The following is a 23,752-nucleotide window of genomic DNA, read 5'->3' as shown; positions in this document are numbered from 1 at the left end:
CCCGAAAATGACCGATAACCGAACTGACCCGACCGAACAATGACCCGAACCCGATTCGAAACCCGACCCGATGTCAACCCAAAACCGATTGTAACTCGATGAAACCTGCTATTGACCCGACTTGTGACAACCCGCTACCCGATTTACCCGAGTTATCAATGACACAACCAAATATTAACTACATTGATAAATCTATTTTAATTATTTATTGCTAGATATTCAAAAATTTAACTCTAAAATAAGTTAAATTTTTTTTTTAGAATATAAAATAATTAAAATGTATAGGTTAATTATCACACCCGAGTTTGACCCGTCCTTGAGAGTGACCCGATCTGAATTCTATTTGATCTGATTATTATCCGATCCAAACTAAGACACGAACCCGAAAATAACTGTGTTGCAAACCGACTTAAACCCGACTCGATAAGACCCGAACCCGAAATTATCTGCTACAAACCGACTTAAACCCGACCCGATAAGACCTGAACCCGAAATCAAACCTGACCGAAATGTAACCCGACCCGAACCCGACCTGAACCCGGGATAGGAAAAAACCAGATATGACCCGACCTGAAATCGACCCGACCGAACCCGAACTCAACCCGAATGAAATATTGACCCGACACGACCCGACCTGATCATGACCCGAGACCCGAGATGACCCGACCCAAACCCGACTCGATGACCTGTTTTGACAGCTCTAGTTGTGTACAGTGCAAGTAATAAATATTTCAAAAAAAAGGTTCGGGCAAGGCTAAATAAAGAGCTCATCACCATTTCAGGAATAGGATAGTACAGAGCCCAAAATCAAACTATATTCATATCTCCACCAACAAAAGTTGGTTGGGCCCTTGGGCCAACCTCCCTTTTGTTTGTAGCCCATATCTATAAATTATTGAACCGTTGAACTCATACTGTGGACTCATTGGGCCAGTAGGCATAGATGTTAATGTTATTATGTTAATGTCACCAGAGGATTCAGAATTTTAGAGTATTTGAACAATTTGTTATTCTACTTTCCCCAAAACTTTCTCCATTACAAAGCATTTATTTCGTCTAGGGAAGAGGGTACTGTACAATGGATTAATTATTGGAAAAGAACTATGGTCAATTTATACAAGAAAAACATTCTGATTAATTGCAGCAACTAAATTATTTTGATAATGTACTAACATTGACATAATTAACAACTTATGAGTAATGCTTAAAAGTTACTACGGAGTACTACATTTGACGTTTAATGCTTTGTAAAAAACTACTTAACATATAAATATACACGTAAAAATTATAAATTGTACGTAAATATTTTAAAAATAAGTGTAGAAGTGAATACCGTATATGTGTATGTTATTTCTCATAGATTAGTGAGAATTTATGGTCGAACTTTTTACAGTTTGACCCAAAATAATAAAAAATGACAATGAACAATTTTTTAGCGACAAAGAGAGTCTTGATTAAAATCTTTTATGTTTCAAAGTTATTTACTTTTAGAACCACAAAATAGTTTAAGAATCTACTTTTCACGATTCACCTCTTTACCTTTACAAGATTACAATTTACATGTAATATCTTAACAACTAATTTTACCGAAAAAATCTAAATCCTTAGAGATTTTAATAAGACACGAAGTTAAAAGTTGGAGAAATTGGTTATTAATTATCCCGTAATTAATACTAGTTCCCTAGGGACAGGGGAAGGGGATACTGATAGTGGTAAAGCATTAATGGGGCAAAACAATAAATAGGGTCTGGGTCGGGTCTGCAATTGACTGCTCCTACACAAAACTGAGAACTCTATCATTCATTAACTACTCCGTATATTTCTATTCTCATCTCTCTCCATTTAATGCTATCTATCTCTCTTCTAACAAACCCAGTTTTCTCATTCAATGCCCTCCTCTCTCAGTCAGTTACCAGTGAATTTAATGTACATACCACCAACACAACGCTCAAAATATTTTCAAATATTCATACATACATATACTAATAATTTATTTTAATAAAGTAATACTTTAACGGTTTATCGATTTTTTATTTTTATTGTAATATTTTTTTTTCGCATTATTCACATACTCCACTTTGTTTATCTTTAATGATTTATGATTGAAGAAAAAATATATTCACGTTGGATCTTGTTAGACTGTGTTGATGTATATTTTATGAGTATAAACTTTTTATAATGTTTACTTATTCATAACTAAATATATTAGTTGTTCAAGTTATACATTGGCAAACGTGAAACTCAAAGTGTTGCAACTAAAAAGAAATGGAGGAATTACTACAACTCTACAAGTGCAATTTCACAAAAGTTTACTAGAAAAGATTACTCTTATGTTACATTGACTCTTCAATGGTACTACGAGTAGTCGAGTACTACTATTTAATCTTCAATGTTTAATAACATAGCACTCCGACATAGATATTGACACTCAAATGCTTGATTTTGCAACAAAGCATGTCATGTTCCGAAAATGACAAAGTGCGACACTTAGACATGTGCTTGTATTAATACCATTTGCAAGGTACTACTACTACTACTAGGGTACTAGGAGAAAGGCTACATAATTATAACTTCTAACTAATTACCACTACAATTAAACTACCTAATTAATCATTCCTCATTCAGCTGCAACCTGTTAAGTTTAGTAGCAAGCTGTTCAGAAGAAGATTCTTCCTCTTTTGAAGGGTTTAACTTCATGAGCAATGGTTTAACTGATGGTGGAGCTGCACAGACTGGGATTACTGATCTAATTTGAACAGCAGGAGCAATCCCCTTAAGATTACTGCTATAATTTCCCATAATACCCATTTGAGCACAGCTTAATGATGATCCTGATCCTGATCCTGATCCTGATCCTGATCCCATAAACAAGCTCTTAAATTGGGTTTGGCCTTGTTCTTGAGGGGCAGTACCAGTCTTTTTCATGTACTCATCAAATTTACCATGATACCCTTGATTGAAGTTATTGAAGGTGGTGGGACTGTTTCTTGAAGTTAAAGGCAAGATCTTTGAGGTTGTTCTTGGTGGTGGTGGTGGTAAAAGATCAACAAAACTGCCCTTCTGTAGCTGCTGATGATCAGCAAAGTTTGAAGAAAACTCTGAAGGATGATTCAAGGGTAAAGTTGTAGTAAAACACTTGGGTGTAACATCTGATCTCCAAGCTCTTGAACTTCTTGATCTTCTATGATTATGATGATATTGATCCCTTTGTTTTCCTGTTTTATGAGGTCTGAAACTTGATAAAACCCTAGCCACAATCATTTGATCCTGATCTCCACCTACTTCATGACTCTGATTTTCTGCTATTTCCTTATTGGGAAATAAACTTGGCACTGCATAATCAAATATGGGAAATTAATCACCTACATATTTCTAAATATAGAAATACCTTTACAAAAGTTGAGAAATAGAAAACATACTCTTCTTTAAAGAAGACCAAGCAGAGATAGCAGCATTTTTCTCAGCTTGCTTCTTAGTTTTGGCAGGTTCACCAGTAAAACTCATACCAGCAAGATCAACAGTACAAGTGAAGACTGGGACATGGCCTGGTCCTGTTCTTATAGTTGTATACACTGGAAGATTTAGCCCTGCTTTGTGTGTTGTTTCTTGCAACAGATTCTTGTACACTCCTGTCTCATCCTTCCCAACAACAGCACCAATAAAATAAGAAATTTATGTTTGAATGTTTGATATAATGTTTATTTAAACTAGTAAAGATGAGAAGTAAGTACAAGAACTCTGGCAGTGAGGGACTTGGAGCCCCTAGAAGAGAGGAGATTAAGAGCAACTTCAGCAGCAGCATGTTCAGCTTGTCTTAAAGTAGGAGAGTAGCCTGGACTTTCAAAAGTTTCACCATTAAAAGTAACACTAGCTTTGAATCTAGGAGCATGATCTGGTCCTTCTCTTCTGCAAGCATAGGATGGCAGATTGAAGCAGCTTCTTTGTGCTAATTCTTGAAGTTGATTCTTCAACATCTTTTTTTCTTTTTTATGACAGAAAACATAATTAAATTTAGTGAAAAAGACATGCATAAATGCAAGAAATGACAATTGAGAAAGAAGAATCAAGAATGTAGTTACTACCAACTAACTTATGACTTATGATTATCAGCTGTAGCAAGAGTAAATGAGCTCAATTCAAAACAGGATAAAAGAAAGAAGCAAACCTGTGAATTTTCTTTTTGTTTCTCTGAAGAAATGAAGACGACTTTACTCACACATTTGCATGGAGATTTCTTACTCTCAAGTCTCAACTTAATAATGTAAAATTACCAGAGACAATAACGTGGCTTTCCCAAGGCAAGTAACTTAAGAGCACACTTTCCAAACAATTCAAAAAAAGAAGAAAAAAGATAATCCTATTCCCTTTCTTACAAGGCTACTCTACTGCACTAGAAGCCTAAAAACAGAAAAACAGAGCAAAGGCATTAAAGACAGATTCAATCAAAACATTTTCTCTCTCCTAATGTATTGTCTTATTTACCCAACAAAAGGTCGTGCATGTGTTGACCAAGCAGATTCATCAGGTACCTTCCAAAGGTTTGACTTTTAGATCATTTTTAATCACTTTTGTTTTCTTGTTAACAGTCAATTATCCTCCTTTTGTTTTCTTATTCCTGCTCTCTTCTGTTGTCTTTTAATCATTTATTTATTTATTTATTTATTTATTTATTTTAGATTATATGGAAAATGAGGTTTTACAGCCTTTGATGCATTACCGTAAGTTGGCTGCCTGGTTAACATTTGCAGCGATAATTTCCAATAAAAACACAAACCCAGCACCATTCTCCATTTCTCCATTTCTCCATATGTAGAAAGGAATACAGTACTAACTTGGATATAAGAAGATACAACTTTGAAACTTGAAAGTTGATGGCATACTCAAACTTTCCTTTGGCTCTGAGGAAGCACTTCCCATGCAACGTGAAAGAGTCAAAGGGGAATGAGAGTAATAGTGAGTGAAGCTGACACCACAAGCAAGGAGCCAAGGAGTGAATAACTGAATACAGAGTACAATACCAACTACCAAGGTGGAAAAAATAAAATAATTCATACATCACACCTGTAACTGTATCTATCATTTCAAACACCATTTTTCTGACAACTGAATATCAACAATACTATCAGATAAAGATTCATCCCTACAAATTCACATACAAACTAAACGCCCTCACACCCCAAACTCATACCCCTGAAAATAACAATAACTTCCCCTCGAGTTTATCACAATTCACAACTTAACATCCGTATGTTGATTTCCGGTATTGCTGCTGCCAGTGCCACCTACTCTAGCTGCTAATGCAAGAACCTCCGGTGACATTTCCCAATTCCCACTCTGCCTTCCCCAGCTGGAACGTCTAGGATGTAGTCCACCACGTTCCCCTCCATTTTCATCCACATGACCCCTTATGTCCGGAGATGCCTCACCACCTAATCTACCATCTTTCATATTTAGGATGTCATTGTCACTAACTTGTCCTTCACCAGATTCAAGCCCTGGCCCAAATTCTCCACCCCATGTGGCCTTTCGGCCCATCTCTATGTCATCCGTACCCTTTCCCATGCTCGGGCTCACAAATCCTGCCCCCATCGGCCTCGCAGAAGGAGGAGCTTCCTTAGGCACCATGGCTGTGAAGTTGTTCTTTGAAGGGGAAATGCTTGTGCAAAATATCTCCTTGAAATTCTCCACCACTCCCTTGTTGTATGGGTTTGCTCGTCGATCATATCTGTATCTGAAATTTTCATATGTTGTCTGCAAAGACAGGCATATCCCAATACACATTAGAATTGAGCACACTGACAGATGTCAACAACAGCACCATTAGGGTTTTAACATGAAAAAGATGTTCAAATAATGGAATACCTGATTTGTACTTATCAGATACAAGTGGAAGGCCGTAAGACCACCCACAAACCAAACTGCAATGAATGTATAAATTATAAGAACAATTGAGGCAGGAGTCTTAATCATGGCTTTCCATATTGTTCTGTCTTCTGTGTCACTAATCCTCTTGATGTAGACCCAGCAAAATGCAAATACATATATACACAAGATCGTAGTTGTGGAGACAAACATGAAGAAGAATCGATAATTTCTCTGCAGAAAACAACCATTCATGTCAGCATAGAATACCATTAATATTCAACACACCTTCTTAAAAGATTCCATTATACAGGTAAGATACAAGACAATGAAAACAATGAGATGAAAATGCCAAAAGTAGACAACATGAAATAATCTTTCATCAACTTTCAAAGGTATCTCAACACATGTGAATTGTGATTAGCAATTATAATAAAATGCACCAGAATCTTTACAAGAAAACAGACACTCATGACTCATGTCATAAGAAACAGAAAAGAGAAAGGAAAAAAATCCCTTTACAATTAAAATTTCCTTTCCAGACAGGTACGCAAGGTCAAAATAAAAATTATACTTCCCTCTTGTCCACTGAAAGTGTCAAATTTCTATTCCAGTTTGTCCCATTTTATTGTCCTCTTTTCTTCAAAATAGCATATTCATTACCTTGTCTTTCATTTATCCCCACCATGCTAACACACTAGCGGTTATACAATCCTTAGTATTTGAGAAAAGCCAAGCATGACACTTCAGCACAACAGCATATGTATCTTGAGAACACACCAAACCCGCCCTTATACCACTAGAAATAGCAAAAAGTTCTTCCCACAATATCCTTTATATTATCACAACCTGAGAAGTCAGTGATACAGCGAAGTCCTTAGTTATATTAAAATGCCAACAATAATGTTTTTTATCTGATAGTACATCTTGGATAAGTGTTTTCATTGTAAACACTATTCATTTAAGAGTAGCAGGAGAAAATTCTGTAACAACACCAAGCATAACTATATATTTTAATAAAGTGCAAAAACGAATAAAAAATTGCATATGGAAAAAAGCTAAGAATAAACATTTTAATAAAGAACAAACAAGAAGAACTATATATTTGCATTTCAATGTTTAACTCTTTAAACAGACTCTACGTCTCCCACATATCACTTGGTCACATAAGGATGACGCACAAGTGCTGGACGTACAACCACATTTTTGCAAGAAAATTGCATTAAACCAAGCAGTCAGTACTCACCAGCCCAATGCATTGGCCGACCCACGGACAATGATGATCGAATCTTTCTACACAGTTGTTGCAAATTGAACAATGTGAGCAACGAGGAGGTCTGTAAAGCATGCAGGTATCACAATATTTTATTTTCACTGGGATACCGTTAACTTCTACTTCTTTAATGCGTGGCAATCGCAGTTGTGGTGTTTGGCCACCCCCAGTTTCAGCATTCCCATCAAAGCCTTCAGGTTCTGGAGGGTGTGCATTGCGTGGTAGTATGCCAGGATCTCTTCCGGAAGTAAGCAAAAGCAGGACTAAATCCTGAAAAAGAAAGAAGCATAAGAGTTCAACAAACCACTGATTTTTCTAAAGAAAGAATAATACGGGACCAAATTAAAGATGCACATTGCTGCAAAAGGAATTTATGACTCAAAAAGAACTCTAAACCACGGCCATTAAAATATACCTCCTGAAGTTAGGTCACCAAGAAAAAGAAAGGTATATACACTACTATAAGAGAGCATGACAACTTCCTAGAATCAAAGGATCTTTCTGGAGGAAAATCATGTCAGCATCTCAGCAAGAAACAAATACTGGAAAAGTCAAAAAAGGTACACTTTCACCACAAAGGGAAACAAACTAACAACCAATAATCGTTACACCAAGATACATAGTTCAGAAGGGACCATATATTCATGCCAAAAATGAGAAAGTATGTATGATGGGATCCAATTCGCTGAAAGAAAAGCAGAGATAATGCATACAGAGACTTCGGAAGATCCAGTATTCCCAGGGACATCTGTTTAAGTTAACAGGAATACAACATCATTCTCAGCTTCTCATGTTTTTATTAAGTCTCGGATCAATTATCAGTTGACGCAATGATCAAGTTGTATACCTTGTGACATGAAGAGATAAAATAGGGAATATTTGACAAACTTATGTGGTAATACTTGGCAAAAATTGTGAAGAAAGATGCAATAACCCGTTAACAAACGATAGTCCATGATTTCCTCATCTCGTAGCGGTTTGTTAGGACACATAAATAAAGAAGAAAAACAAGGAGAAAGGTTACGGATGAAATAAATTAAAGGGGAGAATATTCAATAGGCGTATAATTACGCAGCAACCATCCCGCCATCAGAGGTGTCTCCACCTCATAGCTGTTTGATAGGAGAGTAAAGGTGGCCAAGACAGAGAAAGGAGCAGATGGAACAGATTGAAGTAAAGATCAGAGGGGCAGGGTGAGAAGGTGTGCCTAGTTGTCTACACAAATTTCAATGTTTAACATTGCAGCAAGCAAAAAGAAATGCAAGAAAAGCCCAAGGACTCAATACATCCTGGCTTGCGAAGACACTTGTTTCAAACAAACTTCTGAGCCACAAGGGAAAACACACTAACTGAACATGCCCTTCTATCATATTCCCAGCCTAGGTCCCACTGCAGGCGAGAATGCGAGTTAAAGACACTCTTTAGAAATGGATGAAGAAGAGAGAAAATATAAAATCTACTTAACATCATTACAGTTAGTGAACTAACGTATTTGCAAATGAATCGACCACGTGACTGTTCGGAAAACTCTGGATCTTCAATAATTTGCAATGCCCGGAAGTGTTTCGGTGATTGATATCACATTTACAAAGCATGCAAAATATATAAGTATAATTTATCTTTCATTCCATTAATTTTCAGCACAGACAATGCTGTCCATAGTTCCATACTAACCCAGCTAACTAACCAAGTCATCCCATCTCCAATTATCATGATCACAAATATGACAAGTTCAATTCGACCAAACCTAGCAGAAAATATTCAATGAAAAAGTTCTTTTCGCAACATAAAATCATCTTGAGAATGTTTTTAATGAGAAAAAAGAAATACGAAGTATAAAATTTATGAGGATGCCACAAAGAAGGAAGAATGAGAGAGAGAGAGGACTCACATATACTGTTACCACCACCACCACTACCAAGATCGATATTCCCGAATTGTGAGGATAAACATGCATCAGCTTTCTAGCAACAAAAACACAAAATACCGCAATTGGGGCAACGATCAGGAATATGGTCAAAAATAATGATCTCACATCTGGTCCAAATATTAGCTTCCCCTGAAGCAAAAATTTCTGCAGAGTAACATATATCACAGTCAATGAACAGAAAAAGCACTGTCAAAACATTTTAACACTACAGCACCTTCTACAATCTGAAAGACTAATATGGAACAATTAAAAAAAAAGTAGCACAACTTGCCATACATTAAAGGAGAAAGAACAGCCTACGAAAAATCCAAAATACACAAACTGTAAATTCAGATGGCAAAGATTATGAAAAGTAGGAAATAAAAAAAAGAACATGACTTGTATTATAAAGCAACTAACAGAATGTGATCAATGTATAGATCAGCACTACTCCCCGGTAAAACATACACCAGAATCTTTAAATATGAGAAGGATCAAATTAATGACCGGAAACAGCCAGTACATGACTATATGATACTTAGAATCACATTGTAACTTACTACATTGATTACATTCTGAAAGGAGAAGAGAGAAACTGAGAGTAGCTCTATGAACAGAACATTCTTATACATCACGTGGCTCAAGTAGAACATAATATCCAAATCATACCCAAATAGAACTTGTACATGGAAAATGTCATCCAAGTTTTGATACCATCCCCTGTCATCAATACCACCATAAAATTCAAGAGTATGCAAAAATATACTGTATAAATTTCCTGTCCGGTCATCTTATAATATGAAATGCTTGTGTGTTGTGTCACCCAGCCATCCACACAGCCAAACTTGGTCAATTCAGAGAGAGCATCAATCATTTCCGCAGGCAATCGAAAATTCATTTCAACTCCAATTAATTTCAAGAAACCCTTCTCACCAGACTAAACTACATCATATATGTAGTGTAAGGCAAAAACCTTTACCTCCTACTCATCCAGTTCATTATAAAATTACATAATCCAACGCAGACAAGAGATAAAGAAGGCTCGACAAACACTGGAGCTAAATGATGCTATTAAATCAAGATGACAATACTCCCCACTTATTTCCAGCATACTTAACAAACAAAGTACAATAAACTCTCAAGTTCAGAGTTTAATCTTCAGCTAAGCAAGCATTATTTACAGTAAAGCATACTACACCTCCAAAATCAAAAGCAGCATCCCCACAAATAAAATAAATTCCCATTACCTACCAAATCTACCAAGTAATATCAAACTAAAAAAATATAAAGAATGGTAGAAAAACAAGGGTATACAGAACCTGAAAATGGCTAAAAAAGGAAAGGAGGACATACATTGCTGCCTTTCCATGTTTGGTAAACCCTTAAATCAGCAGACCCAGATGCCGGATCCGACTTCTGTGACGGCGGTGGCACGACGTACATCTCTTCTTTAAACCCACCTCTATTTTATTTTTATTTTTGTAAACCCCCCAAAATGCACAAACTTTTCAAGCCCCAGAAACTAAAAGGGGGAAAACTTTATTCTAGGGTTTTGGGGGGTAGTTTCAGCGGAAGCATTTGAGACCCACACCAAAAAAGATTCAGCTGAAATGTATTGAAGAACAAGAAGAACCAGAACAAGGGTTTGATTTTTTTGATCAATCAAACACACCCAGAAAATGAAATTGAAAAAAAAAAGGAAGAATCTTTTTGACAATTTGGTTGCCTTTCTAAATTACCCCGGAATGAGTGAAGAGTTTGCTGGTGTGGGGGTGTGGGGAGGAGAGAGAAAAAGAGAGAAACTTTACAGGATGTTCAAACCAATTTGATAACGTGACTTGGTCTGCTCCTATTTCGACAGCTTTTTCAATTGGAGGAACTTCAATACTCTTTTCTTTTTGTTACCTGTTTTTTTATTTTATTAATTACTCCCTAGTATTAGGGATTTAGCCACTAAGAAATGTCATTCATACATCTAATTAACCTTTGGGTTTGCCTACTTTACTATACTTAGCTTAGGTAGTTAGGTTCCTAGTCAAATTTTGACTTGTCAATTGGCACCAACTTTTTTTTAACAACATCTTTGACCTTTTTAATTGTCAAAATTGTTGTTAACCTTTTCTTTCAAAATTATGATATAAAAAATTACATATCACTTCCTAAAACATTTTCAATGATATTAAACGTTACGATTTTTTTTTTTATCATGGATTGATTTCAAATTTGTACCATCCACGTAAAATAAATTTGAGATTGTGTTTTTCTTTGCGGTAAAGATTGCTGAAAATGTTAATTGTTTAGATGATATTGTTGATAAAAGTGGCGGACTAAAGGTCTATACTCAAACAAAAAAATCCCGATTAATGTTGAACTGTGTTATAGTTTTCACTTCTTCCACACACATAACATTCACCTCTTTCTATGTGAAACTTCAGCATAGAGTTGTTGAAGGCACCATTGTGAATTTGTGATCACTACCCTTGTTCTACGGAAACAACTCAAAAAGGGTATGGAGCTCGTATTTTATTTTGGCTAAACAAGTGTTGAAATTTGTTCAATTGTGTATTATCATGTGTTGACCATATTAAAGGCATATCAAATTGATTCTCACAAGTAAAAACTCGCATACATTATAATAATCTGATGTCAATGTCATTTTTCTAGGAACTTGATTTAAGGATTATAATAAATATAGAAGAAATTGAACGATATAAAATTCAAACTTGCTATTACCAAAAAGTTGTGTATTTAATCTAACTCTTGAAGTATATCATTCAGTATTTCCTGCACAGTACATCTTAAGACAAGGACAGAAATATAAGCTAAACCATCTTCAGACTAGATGCATGCCACAATGGACACTTGACAATGGCATGGATTTTGCTATTCTATTCTACATCCTAGATTCTTTTGAAAAGAAAAAAAAAAAAAAACAGAACTGTACTGAACTGAATTTTGTATCATTTTCTTCTTCGACAACTCCTAATTTCCTTCAAGATACAATGCCACCATTCGAAAATACTCCAGGTTCTTTGGACTTGATCGAGCCACTGCTACAATGCCTAGTGCATTTGTGCCACCCAACTGCGAATTTTCAGCAACAGATGAGATTTAAATCAACTGAATTTTCAGTATTCTTGCTAACTCGTTTTGATAAATGTCTCATAATTTTGCTGGAGATTTAAAATCAAAGATAACTAACTACCTGCTTAAGCCATCATCAGAGCTACCACCTGCACTTTGTCGTCTCTTCTCTCTCCATTTCTCTCCCCACATTTTGGCCTCTGCTACAGCCTGCTCTCTATTAACATCAGGTGGGTTCAATGTCTTGGCTGTTTCTCCAGGGTTAGGGCCAATGTCTATAGAAACTCCTTCAGATTCACTACGTGTACGAACATGCTTCTTGGATATCAAATAGTCCATGGCAATTACCACTTCATGCATGGTGGGCCGAGCATTGGCTTCCTCTCTGAGGCACATGGCTGCAACCTCTACAGCCTTGCGCAGTGAAGACACAGAAAACTGCCCTCTCAGACGGCTATCTACTAACTGCAAATTGTTTTTGGGATCTTTCAAAAGCGGACGTGCCTGCACCCACAATCAAAACCTTCAAATTCAGACAAATTAGACCTCGTTATTCTCACTTGTACTCAAATGTGGAAGAGTGCTATATATTTGTCAATTGTCCCGAAGAACAATAAATGGAAGAAAAACATACTAAACATCAGACTTTTACTGCGTAGGTATGGTGGCAGACCTTTCCCCACGATCTTGGTTAAGCCAGTGGCAAATAAAAGCATACCCCTACTAGTACTATCAACAGATTGTTAGCAAAATAAAAGCGTCATTTTCCCTCATACCGACAGCCTTGATCATTACGACCCTTTCCAAATTACTGCCAAAGGGAAATCATTTAAAGTAAAGCTACCAAGGAGAATATCTAAGTCTTCCAAATGAAGTAATAGGTGACCTGATTTTTAATTTTTTTTATTTCTAGATAGTTCCACTAAGGCAACTGCTTTAAGAGAACCCAAATTTCTCAACAAATCTGACGTGATGGCCCAGACAAATGTAGCAGAAACACAAATAAATATATGGAGGAGAAGTTTAAGACATTACCCAATCAACAAGAGAAGTTCTACCACCATGGCGAGTTGGTTCAACTGCCTTACGTCCACTAATAAGCTCCAACAAGACCACCCCGAAACTGAATGTATCAGACTTTGCTGTTAATTTACCAGTTAAAAAATACTCAGGAGCACAATAACCATGGGTACCCATGACTCTAGTGGAGACATGGGAATTATCTCCAACTGGACCAAATTTTGCAAGCCCAAAGTCAGAAAGTTTCGGATTGAACTCATTATCTAGCAAAATGTTTGATGGTTTTAAGTCTCTGTAAATAACAGATGGTTTTGCTTCATTATGCAGGTAGTCCACTCCTTTAGCTGCACCAGCTGCAATTTTCATTCTTGTCTTCCAGTCTATTGGTTCCTTATCAGGTGGAAGATCTGCAAATATGACCACATTCAAGACTTTTACCAGTGGAAAGAAGAAGTGGTGGCAAGAAAAAAAAAAAAAAAAAAGAAGTGGACTCGCAGTAATAATAAGATATAAAAACAAACCACTTGTGATAGTTTCCTGTGAATATTTATTAGTAGTATAACCTAGCATGTGAAATATCATAATGTCACTCAAAATAGTACCATGAAGATGAGTTTCCAGGGATCCCATAGGCATGAATTCAAGTACAAGAAGTCGCTGACTGCCTTCAGCACAGTAGCCAATCATCTGAACAAGATGTGGGTGGCGCAGAAGAGAAAGCATCAGAATCTCCACTAAAAACTCCTTCTCACCTTGAAGACCTGATGGATTAAGCTTTTTAACAGCCACAACCTGCCAATAATCATGCATATTCAAGAGGGTAAGTTTCAGGAAATATTCAAACTAGTTGTCCTGAGGTTAAAACTTAAAACTGACATGATTTATTAGAAATATACAAGTACCTCACTAGTACCCGTAAGATTTCCCTTGTAAACAGACCCAAATCCACCTTCTCCAAGGAAAGTGTCCGGGTGAAAGTTTCTTGTTGCAGTAGCAAGTTCTCTATAGTTGAATACTCTAGCTTTATCTTGACTATGGCTTACATTATTAGTAGCAGGGGACTGGTTTTTGGAGTCTGCCTCCGCTTTCATCTCATGTTTATTGGCTGCTGCAACATTCACCCAACAGAACTTTAAAGCCCAGTAATGGGAAAGAAGTGATACAAGCCATATCAAACGCTTCAGCCCTCTTAAACGAAAGAGCAGAAAGCATGACAAATCATGGTTGACGAAACAGAAACTGATGCAAAATTGAAGATCGTAGACCTTACAATGTAATGCATAAAAGAAAATTAAAAAAAGACAGTTCATATAGTCAGACTGATCATATTCCTCTGTGAGAGATACATATAGCTATCAGAAAAGAAATGACTAGTAGATCTTCACTAGTACGGAGTAGTTCTTAGTTAACCAGCTCATCATCATTAGTTACATACCAAAAACAAAAAGGTACATAAGTCAACACTTCTCAGACTTGTTGAAACAACAAGAACACATATGAAATTGGACGTGTATTACAATCTAATATTTGATTTTGTTAGATAAATCATCCCAGAAATTGACAATGCACTCAAACACATAAGATGGATAATAGCCTCCTAAAGAAGGCCTTGTCACCAAATTGCCGCCTTTCAATAACAAGGTCAATCGCCACAAAATGAACACTGAGACACCTTGATATCGAGGAATAATCCCATTACAGTTTGCAAGGCAGGAAATAGTTTCTAACGACTCAGTTTGCTATCAAATTCCAGAATCATAGTAATGAACCAAATAACATTGCACATTATACACCTTAGTTATGCCTAAAGTCTCCACAAACTTATTTACAATATAATAATCCAAAATACTTAGTCTTGTCCAATCTTCAAGCATGTCTAATCTTCAAGCATGACTTAGAAGTCATTGTTACTAACAAATTTCAGAGTAATTTACTAATTTTCAAACATGATCATTTCAGATTATTCTAACTGGACAAGAAATCAGAAATGCAAGTAATATTAGGGTCAGATCAATATGACCACAGTAAAACATGTTTAAAACTTGCAATACCATAACCCGCCACCCAATACACATGACCCACCCAAAAATATAATAAAAAAGAAGAACAAAGTAATGAACTGAATTCATCAGCAAATCAAGATCTTAATGAAAACAGCATTGTACATTCTCTACTAATCATAAAAAAAACAGATTTAATTAACAAAGAGATTAAACAATGTAATTAAAAATTCTTAAAAAATAGTATATGCACTAACCCTGAAACAATTCATTTAAACCCTTTTAAGTAATTATTGAAAAAACAAAACCATTTAAACCAAAATTAACAAAAGAAAGAGTTAAGGATGATCGTAAAGAAAAAACTCTCACCCGGATTACGATCAGAGATGGTGGGATTTTTAAAAGATTGAAATTTGTCCCCATTGAATTCCTCATAATTTCTCCTCTTCCTCCACCCAAAACACAACCAATCAATCATTTGATTTCTCAAGAAATTAAACCCTCTTTTTTTCCAAAAAAATCTGAGGGTTTACACACCAGTGAGAATTTCAAGAATCCGGAATTGAGAATTGAGAAACTAGATTAAATCCGAAAGAATTTGCATTGATGGGTAATGCAAAAGAGAAGAAATGTGATGAAGAAGACAGTCGTAGTTGTCTTAATTTGTGGGTATATTTGTAGAAAATGAAAACTTATGAAAATGGAGAAAAGGGAGGTGAAAGTGAAACGGAGGAGTTTAGGAGTGTGTGCAGTTACAGAGTTACAGGATGAAGCCGTGAAGGGAATGGGCGTAAAATGCACTCATATTACGGGGTTTCAGCTTTCACCCAATACTTGCGATCACTTCAATTTCCCTTTTCACTTTCTCTTCTGGCCATGGAACTATACATATTCTCTCTCACGTGTGAGGCATGTGAGGCATGTGCTTTATTTTTTCGTGAAAGGGCAAAGCTCGATGAAATCTTTGTCGGGTACAGAGCATCAACGCTCAGATTGTGCAGGGGTGTGTATGGTGTTCTTGGTACACTTGTCCAAAAACGCACATAAATAACAATAAAACGCAACAAAAATAAAAACCGCAAAAAAATAAAAAAATAAAACGGAGAAAATAAATCATAAAAGAACATTAACAAGTAAACTAAAAGAACACTAATATAAAACGCAAAAAAACATTAAAATAAAACGCAAAAAAACATTAAAATAAAACGCAAAAACGAAAAAGAACATCTATCTATTACTATATACTAAAAGAGACACTAGTGCGATTTTTTCCCGCCAAAAATCCTTTCCAAAAAAAAAATATTTACTTTATTCTATTTTTATTTTCTCTCCTTTTATATAAATGTTTATAAATAGAAAAAATTATAGGATTATTAAATATGACATTATTAAACCATTTTTGTAATATTTAGTCAGATCTTCATATCAATAATAATATTTTGTTCATATTAAGCATATCAAATATTTAATTCGGTCAAATCATCATATTAAACATATAAAATATATACTATGTAATAGAGCGGAAATCGTATATTATATGATAAAATGAGTACATTTGAGATTTACTAATTACGCAATAGATTTAAGGGATAAATATTTCAGTTAAAAAAGATAGTCACACTACAAGAATTTGTACCTTTAACGACAACCTAATTACGACGGGTCAAAAATCTCGTCGCAAAAGCTGGTTTGGGCACAAAATTTTGGCCCGAATCTTGGCCCGACCCGACCGACATAGCGGGCTGATTTTTTATGCCCAAGCCCGGCCTGAACCCGGCCCGACCCGTCATTTGATCAGGTCTAGTTCAAATATTTATGCCTAGAAGATACACCACTGTTGGAAGTAGTTTCTATCTCTTTTTATATGAACAAAGATGAAATTCAGGAGGATTTTGAGTAACTATCTGGTTGCAATTTTGTCAAGCTTCTTGGTGGCGTAACTAACCTTAGAAATCTAAGTGGACGTGTTTACTCTACGAAGATAACATGACTTTTATATCCTTATTTATCAACTCAGAAATACGAGTATGTTGCATCCTTATTTTGTTGTTCCAGTTAACACATGAAATCAAGCAATCTTAGTTTTGTAATAAAGTTTTTTTTTTTTTGACAAGCAAGAGAGCAATATATTATAACCTGAAAAACTGGTTACAACCTAGACACTACAGCCAAGCAAAGAGCAAGGACAACACTGCCACAAACAACAAGTCTCAACAACCTGAGACTGAACAACCCTAAGACTAACTATAGTGCATACAACAAGTTCCTATCTGACTCATTGAGTCTATCTTGACAAAGCTGAATAGCTCTATGTGTTAGGTTATGATTCATATGACAAAACATAAATCATGCGGAAAAACCATAAAGTCAGGAAAGCATATTATTTACACATAATCATTTAGCATAGTTTAGATGCATACACTTTGTTGCGTGCCCTCCCTAGCTGCGCCCGAACCGAACAAGAACAAGTCTTTAGGACTCCAAGTGTCGTCCCTCCGTAGATAGTCCACAGCACGTCCGGATCCGCCTTAAGCTTGACCAACTAGAATCGCCCTTAAGGTAGCTTAGGAATTTCGGCTATTAGGTGCAAGTGTATGGCTGATTTTTCTTCAAAATCTTACCTTTAGAATACTTCAATTGTGTCTATAAATTATGACCCTAGGCACCTATTTATAGAGGTATGGAAAAGGAACTGGAATCCTACTAGGATACGAATTAATTAAACTAGAATCCTAGTAGAACTCTTATTTAATTAATTTATCCTTTTAGGATTAGGAATTTAATCATATATCGAATCCTGATAGCTTTAGCATTCGTATATGAACACAAACACACACACGCACGCACAGCAGCCCACGAGGGGCGCCATGCGCGCGCGCGCAGCCCGCGAGCACTCGCAGCCCATTGCCACGAGGCCAACACGCTGCCGCAGCCTTGGCGCGCGCTGGGCCTGCCTTGCGGTGGGCCTGGCGCAGCCTTGGCTGGTGCGTTGTGGCGTGCTGGCTTGCTGGGCGATGGCCCGGCTTCGTGCTGGGCCTTCGTCTGGCAGGCCTCGTCCGATGCTAATTCGTACGATACGTTTCCGATTAAATTCCCGATTCCGGAATTTATTTCCGATACGAACAATATTTAATATTTCCGATTTCGGAATTAATTTCCGTTTCGAACAAATATTTAATATATCCGTTTCCGGAATTATTTTCCGATACGATAATATTTCCGATTCTGACAATATTTCCGTTTCCGGCAATATTTTCGATTCCGGCAATATTTCCATTTCCATTAATATTTTCCGATACGTACCATGTTTCCGTTTCCGGCAACATTTACGACTTGGATAATATTTATATTTCCGATACGATCCATATTTCCGTTTCCGGTAATATCATCGTTTCCGGAGTATTCATTTCTTGCTTGTGACAATCTCAGCTCCCACTGAAACCAAGATCCGTCGATTCCGAATATCCATAGATAGAGTATTTAATGCCATTAAATACTTGATCCGTTTACGTACTATTTGTGTGACCCTACGGGTTCAGTCAAGAGTAAGCTGTGGATTAATATCATTAATTCCACTTGAACTGAAGCGGCCTCTAGCTAGGCATTCAGCTCACTTGATCTCACTGAATTATTAACTTGTTAATTAATACTGAACCGCATTTATTAGACTTAATATTATATGCATACTTGGACCAAGGGCATTATTTCCTTCAGTCTCCCACTTGTCCTTAGGGACAAGTGTGCATTACCTAATTCCTTTGTCGCTCGATGCTTGCTCTTGAACATAAGGTAAGAGTTGTCATCCTTATTATGTCTAGAGGTGTTTCTCGGTTTCAGAGTTCAACTGATCAAATAAACAGATAATCATAGCCTATGATTCATCCGACCACGGCCATGCATTTTACAGTTTCTAGCTCTCCGAGTGGCCTTGTACAACTTTTAAGCATCTCATCCCGATTTATGGGAGGACAATCCCAATCTTGCGATCTTGAGATTAGACTTCGTTTGATAGGTGATTACCTGAGCGTTGCCTTTATAGCCTCCTTTTACGGTGCGACGGTTGGTCAACATCAAAGTAAACAGTTCTCAAACAAGTAATCTCAAATCACTCAGGTATTGAGGATTTAGTGTCTAATAATTTTAATGAAATTTACTTATGACAGATTTTCTCTCTTACAGTAAAGTTTCATAGGTCTGTCTGATACTAGTCTTCCCAAAGTAAGCATCTATGCAAATGATTACGACATTGCCATGTCCACATAGTTCAAGAAACAGAACTACTAGTCATCTTGCATTCTAGTCGTCTAACGTTTTCTATGCGTCCATCTTTATAGAAAACTCCGACCAGGGACCTTTTTCAACTTTTGACATTCAAGTTCACTTGATAGATATTTCTTAGTCACAGGACTGGTCCTGACAGTCTATCTTGAATATATTGTCAAATTGAAGGGACTCATCATTTAATATTAAACCAAGATTAAATGGAATATGAAAAGCATTTCATATATTATAAATGTTCAACCCCAATGTTTTACAACCATGGGCCTCAAACCCATCCTTAAAACAGTTCATGGAATTCAAAGCTATGCTTGATTTCCAGTGCCACAATGTGAGTGTTGTTTCTCACTTGTTGTATAGGTTTAGTTATCATGCTTTGCCAATCTTAATATCCTTTTCATCGAATGTTCTTCGAGATAGATGATAACATCTTTTGAGTATGTTTATTTTGTGATCTAGTCTTTCTTGCTACAATAGTGGTTCTACGCATTTTGCAATGAAGAACCATTAAGTCAACCAACATGTGATCTTCCCAAGTTCAATGAAGAACTCATTAATATAAACAACACTGTTTTATTGCTTCTTAGGCAATAAGTACTTTTACTTCAACTTTTTAGGTTGCTAGTGATGCTTTGTTTGGATTTACTTATCCAAGCAGTTCACAAATATGTGGAATACTTTCCAGTTGTATCTTAGAACATAGAAATTAATATTTTAATTTCCCACGCAACAACTCATGGTCTCCAATCCATGTTTCCATTTTAAAACACGATGCTCTATAGCTCGTCCTTATCAATGGTTAACTCCAAAGGGTCTTGCTTGATCCTTTGCCAGTGTTTATGCGTGTAGCATCAATATTTAGCATATCTTTATTTCCTTGAATCAAGAACTATTCCTATGTACCTTTTCAAGTACCATAAGTATTTTTGATCTCAATCTAGTTGATCTTCACTTAGATCAATAGAGATTGGTATATGTTCGTCATGCCTAAAGTCATACGATACGTTTTTGGCGATCCTCATATTATATTATACATGATAAATTCTTTTGCAGAATAATTCCCAATTGAATTCTATTCATGTAACTTTAGCTCATTGTAGTTTCAGTAGATACTAAATCCAGCTAAATTCTTTGACATATAATATAGGTTAAGAATCTCACTTAGATCCTTTGATGTTTAACTTAGTAAATGCTTATACATAGTTCAAACATTCATTACTTAGATTTATTCATATGGGTCGAATATCTCCAATGGAGTCTTTCGTGTTTGATTTAGTAAATGCCATTACTTAATCCAAAACAATATTATAAGATCTTTGTAAATAGATCTTAATACCCAGTATGTACTAAGTTCCGCCATGGTCCATCATTGATGAATAATTTCAAACCTAAGTTATTAGCATTTGAATGTTATTTCACAATAGAGAGATATGTGTGTGATACACATAGGACCAATTAAGTTTTTATGTACTCCCACTAAACTTCTTATATATCTATAAGAGTCATGTACACTTTATAAAACTAAAATACTTATTAGCTTCACCAAAATACATTTCTAATTCCCAATTGCTTGCTTAAATCTGTATTTAGATTTCATAAGCTAGCTTTCCTTTTCAAGCATTATTTGGATCCACAAATCCTATGACATGCCATGCACATAGTTTATTCCAACATTTGATTGAGGAATACGTTTTGTCATCCAATTGCCATATGTACCAATATGCAATCATTGCTTGAATTATAGATTTGAGCATTACGATTATGCATGAGGTTTCAACACAATCCACGCCATGAATTTGCTTGTAACCTTTAGCAACTAATCTAGCTTTGTCTGTGAACACAATTCCATGTTTGATGGTTTTTATCCTTAAAACAAACTTGCAACCAATAGGTGTGAAACTATTCTTGTAAATCAACAAAATTTCAATTTTGTCATCAAAACACTGAGTATGTTTTATGGCCTCTAACCATTTAAAACATTTGAGTCTATATATGGCCTCTAACCATTTTAGGGAATCTGGGTTTCGTCATAGCTTTCTTAGAGGTTACAAACTCATTAATCTACATAATAGTTTGACTGCAAGTTGTAGGTTTCTTCACTATCTAATAGAAGAATTGCATAGCTTCAGTGACCTGAAATCCATATTTCTTCACTATCTAATAGAAGAATCTCATAGTTTCAGTGACTTGAACTCTATGCCTACTTGGGTATAGAACATCAAACAATAGAATATCAATAGCCACTTGAAAGTCCTTTGAATATTTGTTCTCCTTGAAGCACTTGTAAAGTCTTCTAAGAGATGTCTATTCTTTAAAAGCCACTTCTAAAGTCCTTAAAGAATAATTTCGGATCTTCTGAAGCACTTCAAAAAGCCTCCGGAATGTCCGTTTATGTTTGTTGTTCGCCTCGAAGACTTTCGAGGTCTATTTTCTCCCACTTGTAATTTTGGAAAGAATCTCCAAAAGGACATTATTTCGAGCAAACAAACATTATGTTCTCAAAAATTCGTGGTAGAAACAATACCCTTGTGTCTCATTTGAATAAATCACAATGAAACATATATCTATACTTGGGCCTTAGTTTGTTGAATAACAAACACTAAGCTCCCACTGAGTTTAGAAACTCTTTAGATATATATATATATATATATATATATATATATATATATAATTGAAAAGATATCCTGAAATTACTTTTCAATAGCTTTGACGAATTTGGTTTAGTTTGGTGGTAGTTGAGCATTTTGTTTTAGAAATTATAGGAAAAGTCTTTATGATTCATCATTGATCGAATCAATTACTAATTGACTTCGATCATTCCACTTAGATATGCCATATCTCATGGAGCTAGATTGTGAAATTACAATACACAATCATCGATGATCATTTTTGGTCTCAAGCAATCATTAACATGATCTATCCTAGATCTTTATGATTTCTTACCAAGTGGGATTTATACTTCTGAATCTTTGAACTAGCCAAACAGATTCAAACTTATATCACATTGAGTAAATAAACCTATATTCACTCAAATCTGTGTGAAATAATAAAGTCATAAAACCTTTCTTTAGCTTTGAACTCTATTGTCTAGGCGTTCTAACAATAGTTCATATCTTTTGTTACTTTCAACAAGTAAGACTAGTTGTCTTAAATTGATTTAAAAATCAATGAACTTTCAAAAGTCCATCAAAATAGAGCTTTTGAATGTTAACTTGTTGATATGGTCTAAGCAACAATGCTAAAGGTTAGTGGAACTCAAATCAAGAGATTGATTTGAACCTAGTAAAGTTTTATTGTTAAAGATTTGTTTGTTTTAATCAAGCATATTGACTCAACCCGTAAATGACCATTTCATTCAAATAAACAAACAAACATTGTTTTTGTTCTTCTGAATGTGAGTCTTCCTGTGTTTGAAAACAGAAATTTAGGTATGCTGTTTATGAAACAAAATAGCCATTAAGTTCCAGCCTTTGAAAGGACTTAAAACAAACCACATGGCCCTACAACTAATGTAGCATTGCCATGCTTCATTTCCCACTTGTAGGCCATTAGTGTAGCCTAGCTTCCATTGTTTGAGTTATTACCGAAGTAAGAACCTCAAGCGGTATATGATACCAAGGAAGTTTGATTGCTAGGTCACTTTTCTTTAACCCTAAACTTTAAGGTAGAAACGGAACTGTAAATTCCTTTCATTTGTTCCTTGTTTTCCTATTTCTTGTACCCTTTCTTATAGCCTTAAGAATTGAATTCTCTATTGTTGACTTTTATACTTTGTTTAGACATGTCCAATGTCACTCCAACAAAGTTCATACCATTTTATTTATGTTGAATGTTTTGCTTCAACTAGATGATCTTACCAGAAGCTTCTAAAGTTCTCTAAGCATCAATCTATTCGAATGTCTAGGGACTAGACTCATTCGAGAATTAAATGGACAAAGATATTAGGTTGTTAACCATTGGTAAAGCTGAGCGTTTAAACTCAATGCTTTATGATCTCAAAACTACATTGTATTTTCAATTCACAAGCACCAATCGGTTTGCCATTCGACTTTGATACTCGAAAACAACCATAAAAGTCGCTAAAAGAAACGTACATTTTAAATTTCTCACATCTCTCATTTCCGTGAATCGTTCTTGGATTCACTATCAATCGAGGAAATTTACTGTTACCTTTCTAAAAGGATTTACTGCAGTGCAAGATATTTAATTATAAACAATAATTAAAACATACATTGAAGCATGCAAAGGCTAAACATTTATCATGAGTAATAATTTGAAAATTAAAGCAATCATGCAATTTAAACAAGTCATTAGCATTTTATTCGA

General features: G+C 35.6%; 3 protein-coding genes across 4 annotated transcripts; all 3 read right to left on the bottom strand.

Annotated features, from left to right (window-relative positions):
• Positions 1 to 2,274: 2,274 nt before the first annotated feature.
• Positions 2,275 to 4,471, bottom strand: LOC110775162 (double-stranded RNA-binding protein 3). The gene is made up of 4 exons (XM_021979766.2): positions 4,166 to 4,471; positions 3,732 to 3,982; positions 3,420 to 3,639; positions 2,275 to 3,332 (listed from the first exon to the last, which is right to left on the bottom strand). Exons 2-4 carry the CDS (start codon positions 3,972 to 3,974, stop codon positions 2,611 to 2,613), a joined length of 1,185 nt encoding a protein of 394 aa, XP_021835458.1. The 5' UTR covers positions 3,975 to 3,982; positions 4,166 to 4,471; the 3' UTR covers positions 2,275 to 2,610.
• A 520-nt stretch (positions 4,472 to 4,991) lies between these two features.
• On the bottom strand, positions 4,992 to 10,899 carry LOC110775156 (probable protein S-acyltransferase 7). The gene is made up of 5 exons (XM_021979759.2): positions 10,398 to 10,899; positions 9,027 to 9,209; positions 7,109 to 7,405; positions 5,863 to 6,096; positions 4,992 to 5,751 (listed from the first exon to the last, which is right to left on the bottom strand). Exons 1-5 carry the CDS (start codon positions 10,485 to 10,487, stop codon positions 5,230 to 5,232), a joined length of 1,326 nt encoding a protein of 441 aa, XP_021835451.1. The 5' UTR covers positions 10,488 to 10,899; the 3' UTR covers positions 4,992 to 5,229.
• Positions 10,900 to 11,773: 874 nt separating this feature from the next.
• LOC110775158 (probable serine/threonine-protein kinase PBL7) lies at positions 11,774 to 15,998 on the bottom strand. 2 transcript variants are annotated; one of them, XM_021979762.2, is made up of 6 exons: positions 15,518 to 15,998; positions 14,051 to 14,256; positions 13,751 to 13,940; positions 13,164 to 13,555; positions 12,250 to 12,632; positions 11,774 to 12,128 (listed from the first exon to the last, which is right to left on the bottom strand). In XM_021979762.2, exons 1-6 carry the CDS (start codon positions 15,624 to 15,626, stop codon positions 12,107 to 12,109), a joined length of 1,302 nt encoding a protein of 433 aa, XP_021835454.1. In that variant the 5' UTR covers positions 15,627 to 15,998; the 3' UTR covers positions 11,774 to 12,106. The 2 variants fall into 2 exon arrangements, with proteins under 2 accessions (XP_021835454.1, XP_021835455.1); XM_021979763.2 differs by having other exon boundaries at positions 14,051 to 14,253.
• Positions 15,999 to 23,752: the final 7,754 nt, after the last annotated feature.

This window comes from Spinacia oleracea, chromosome 3, assembly GCF_020520425.1.
Source record: "Spinacia oleracea cultivar Varoflay chromosome 3, BTI_SOV_V1, whole genome shotgun sequence".
NCBI classification, from domain to species: domain Eukaryota; kingdom Viridiplantae; phylum Streptophyta; class Magnoliopsida; order Caryophyllales; family Amaranthaceae; genus Spinacia; species Spinacia oleracea.
Note: the sequence above shows the minus strand (reverse complement) of the source record. Positions and strands in the feature narration are given on the sequence as shown.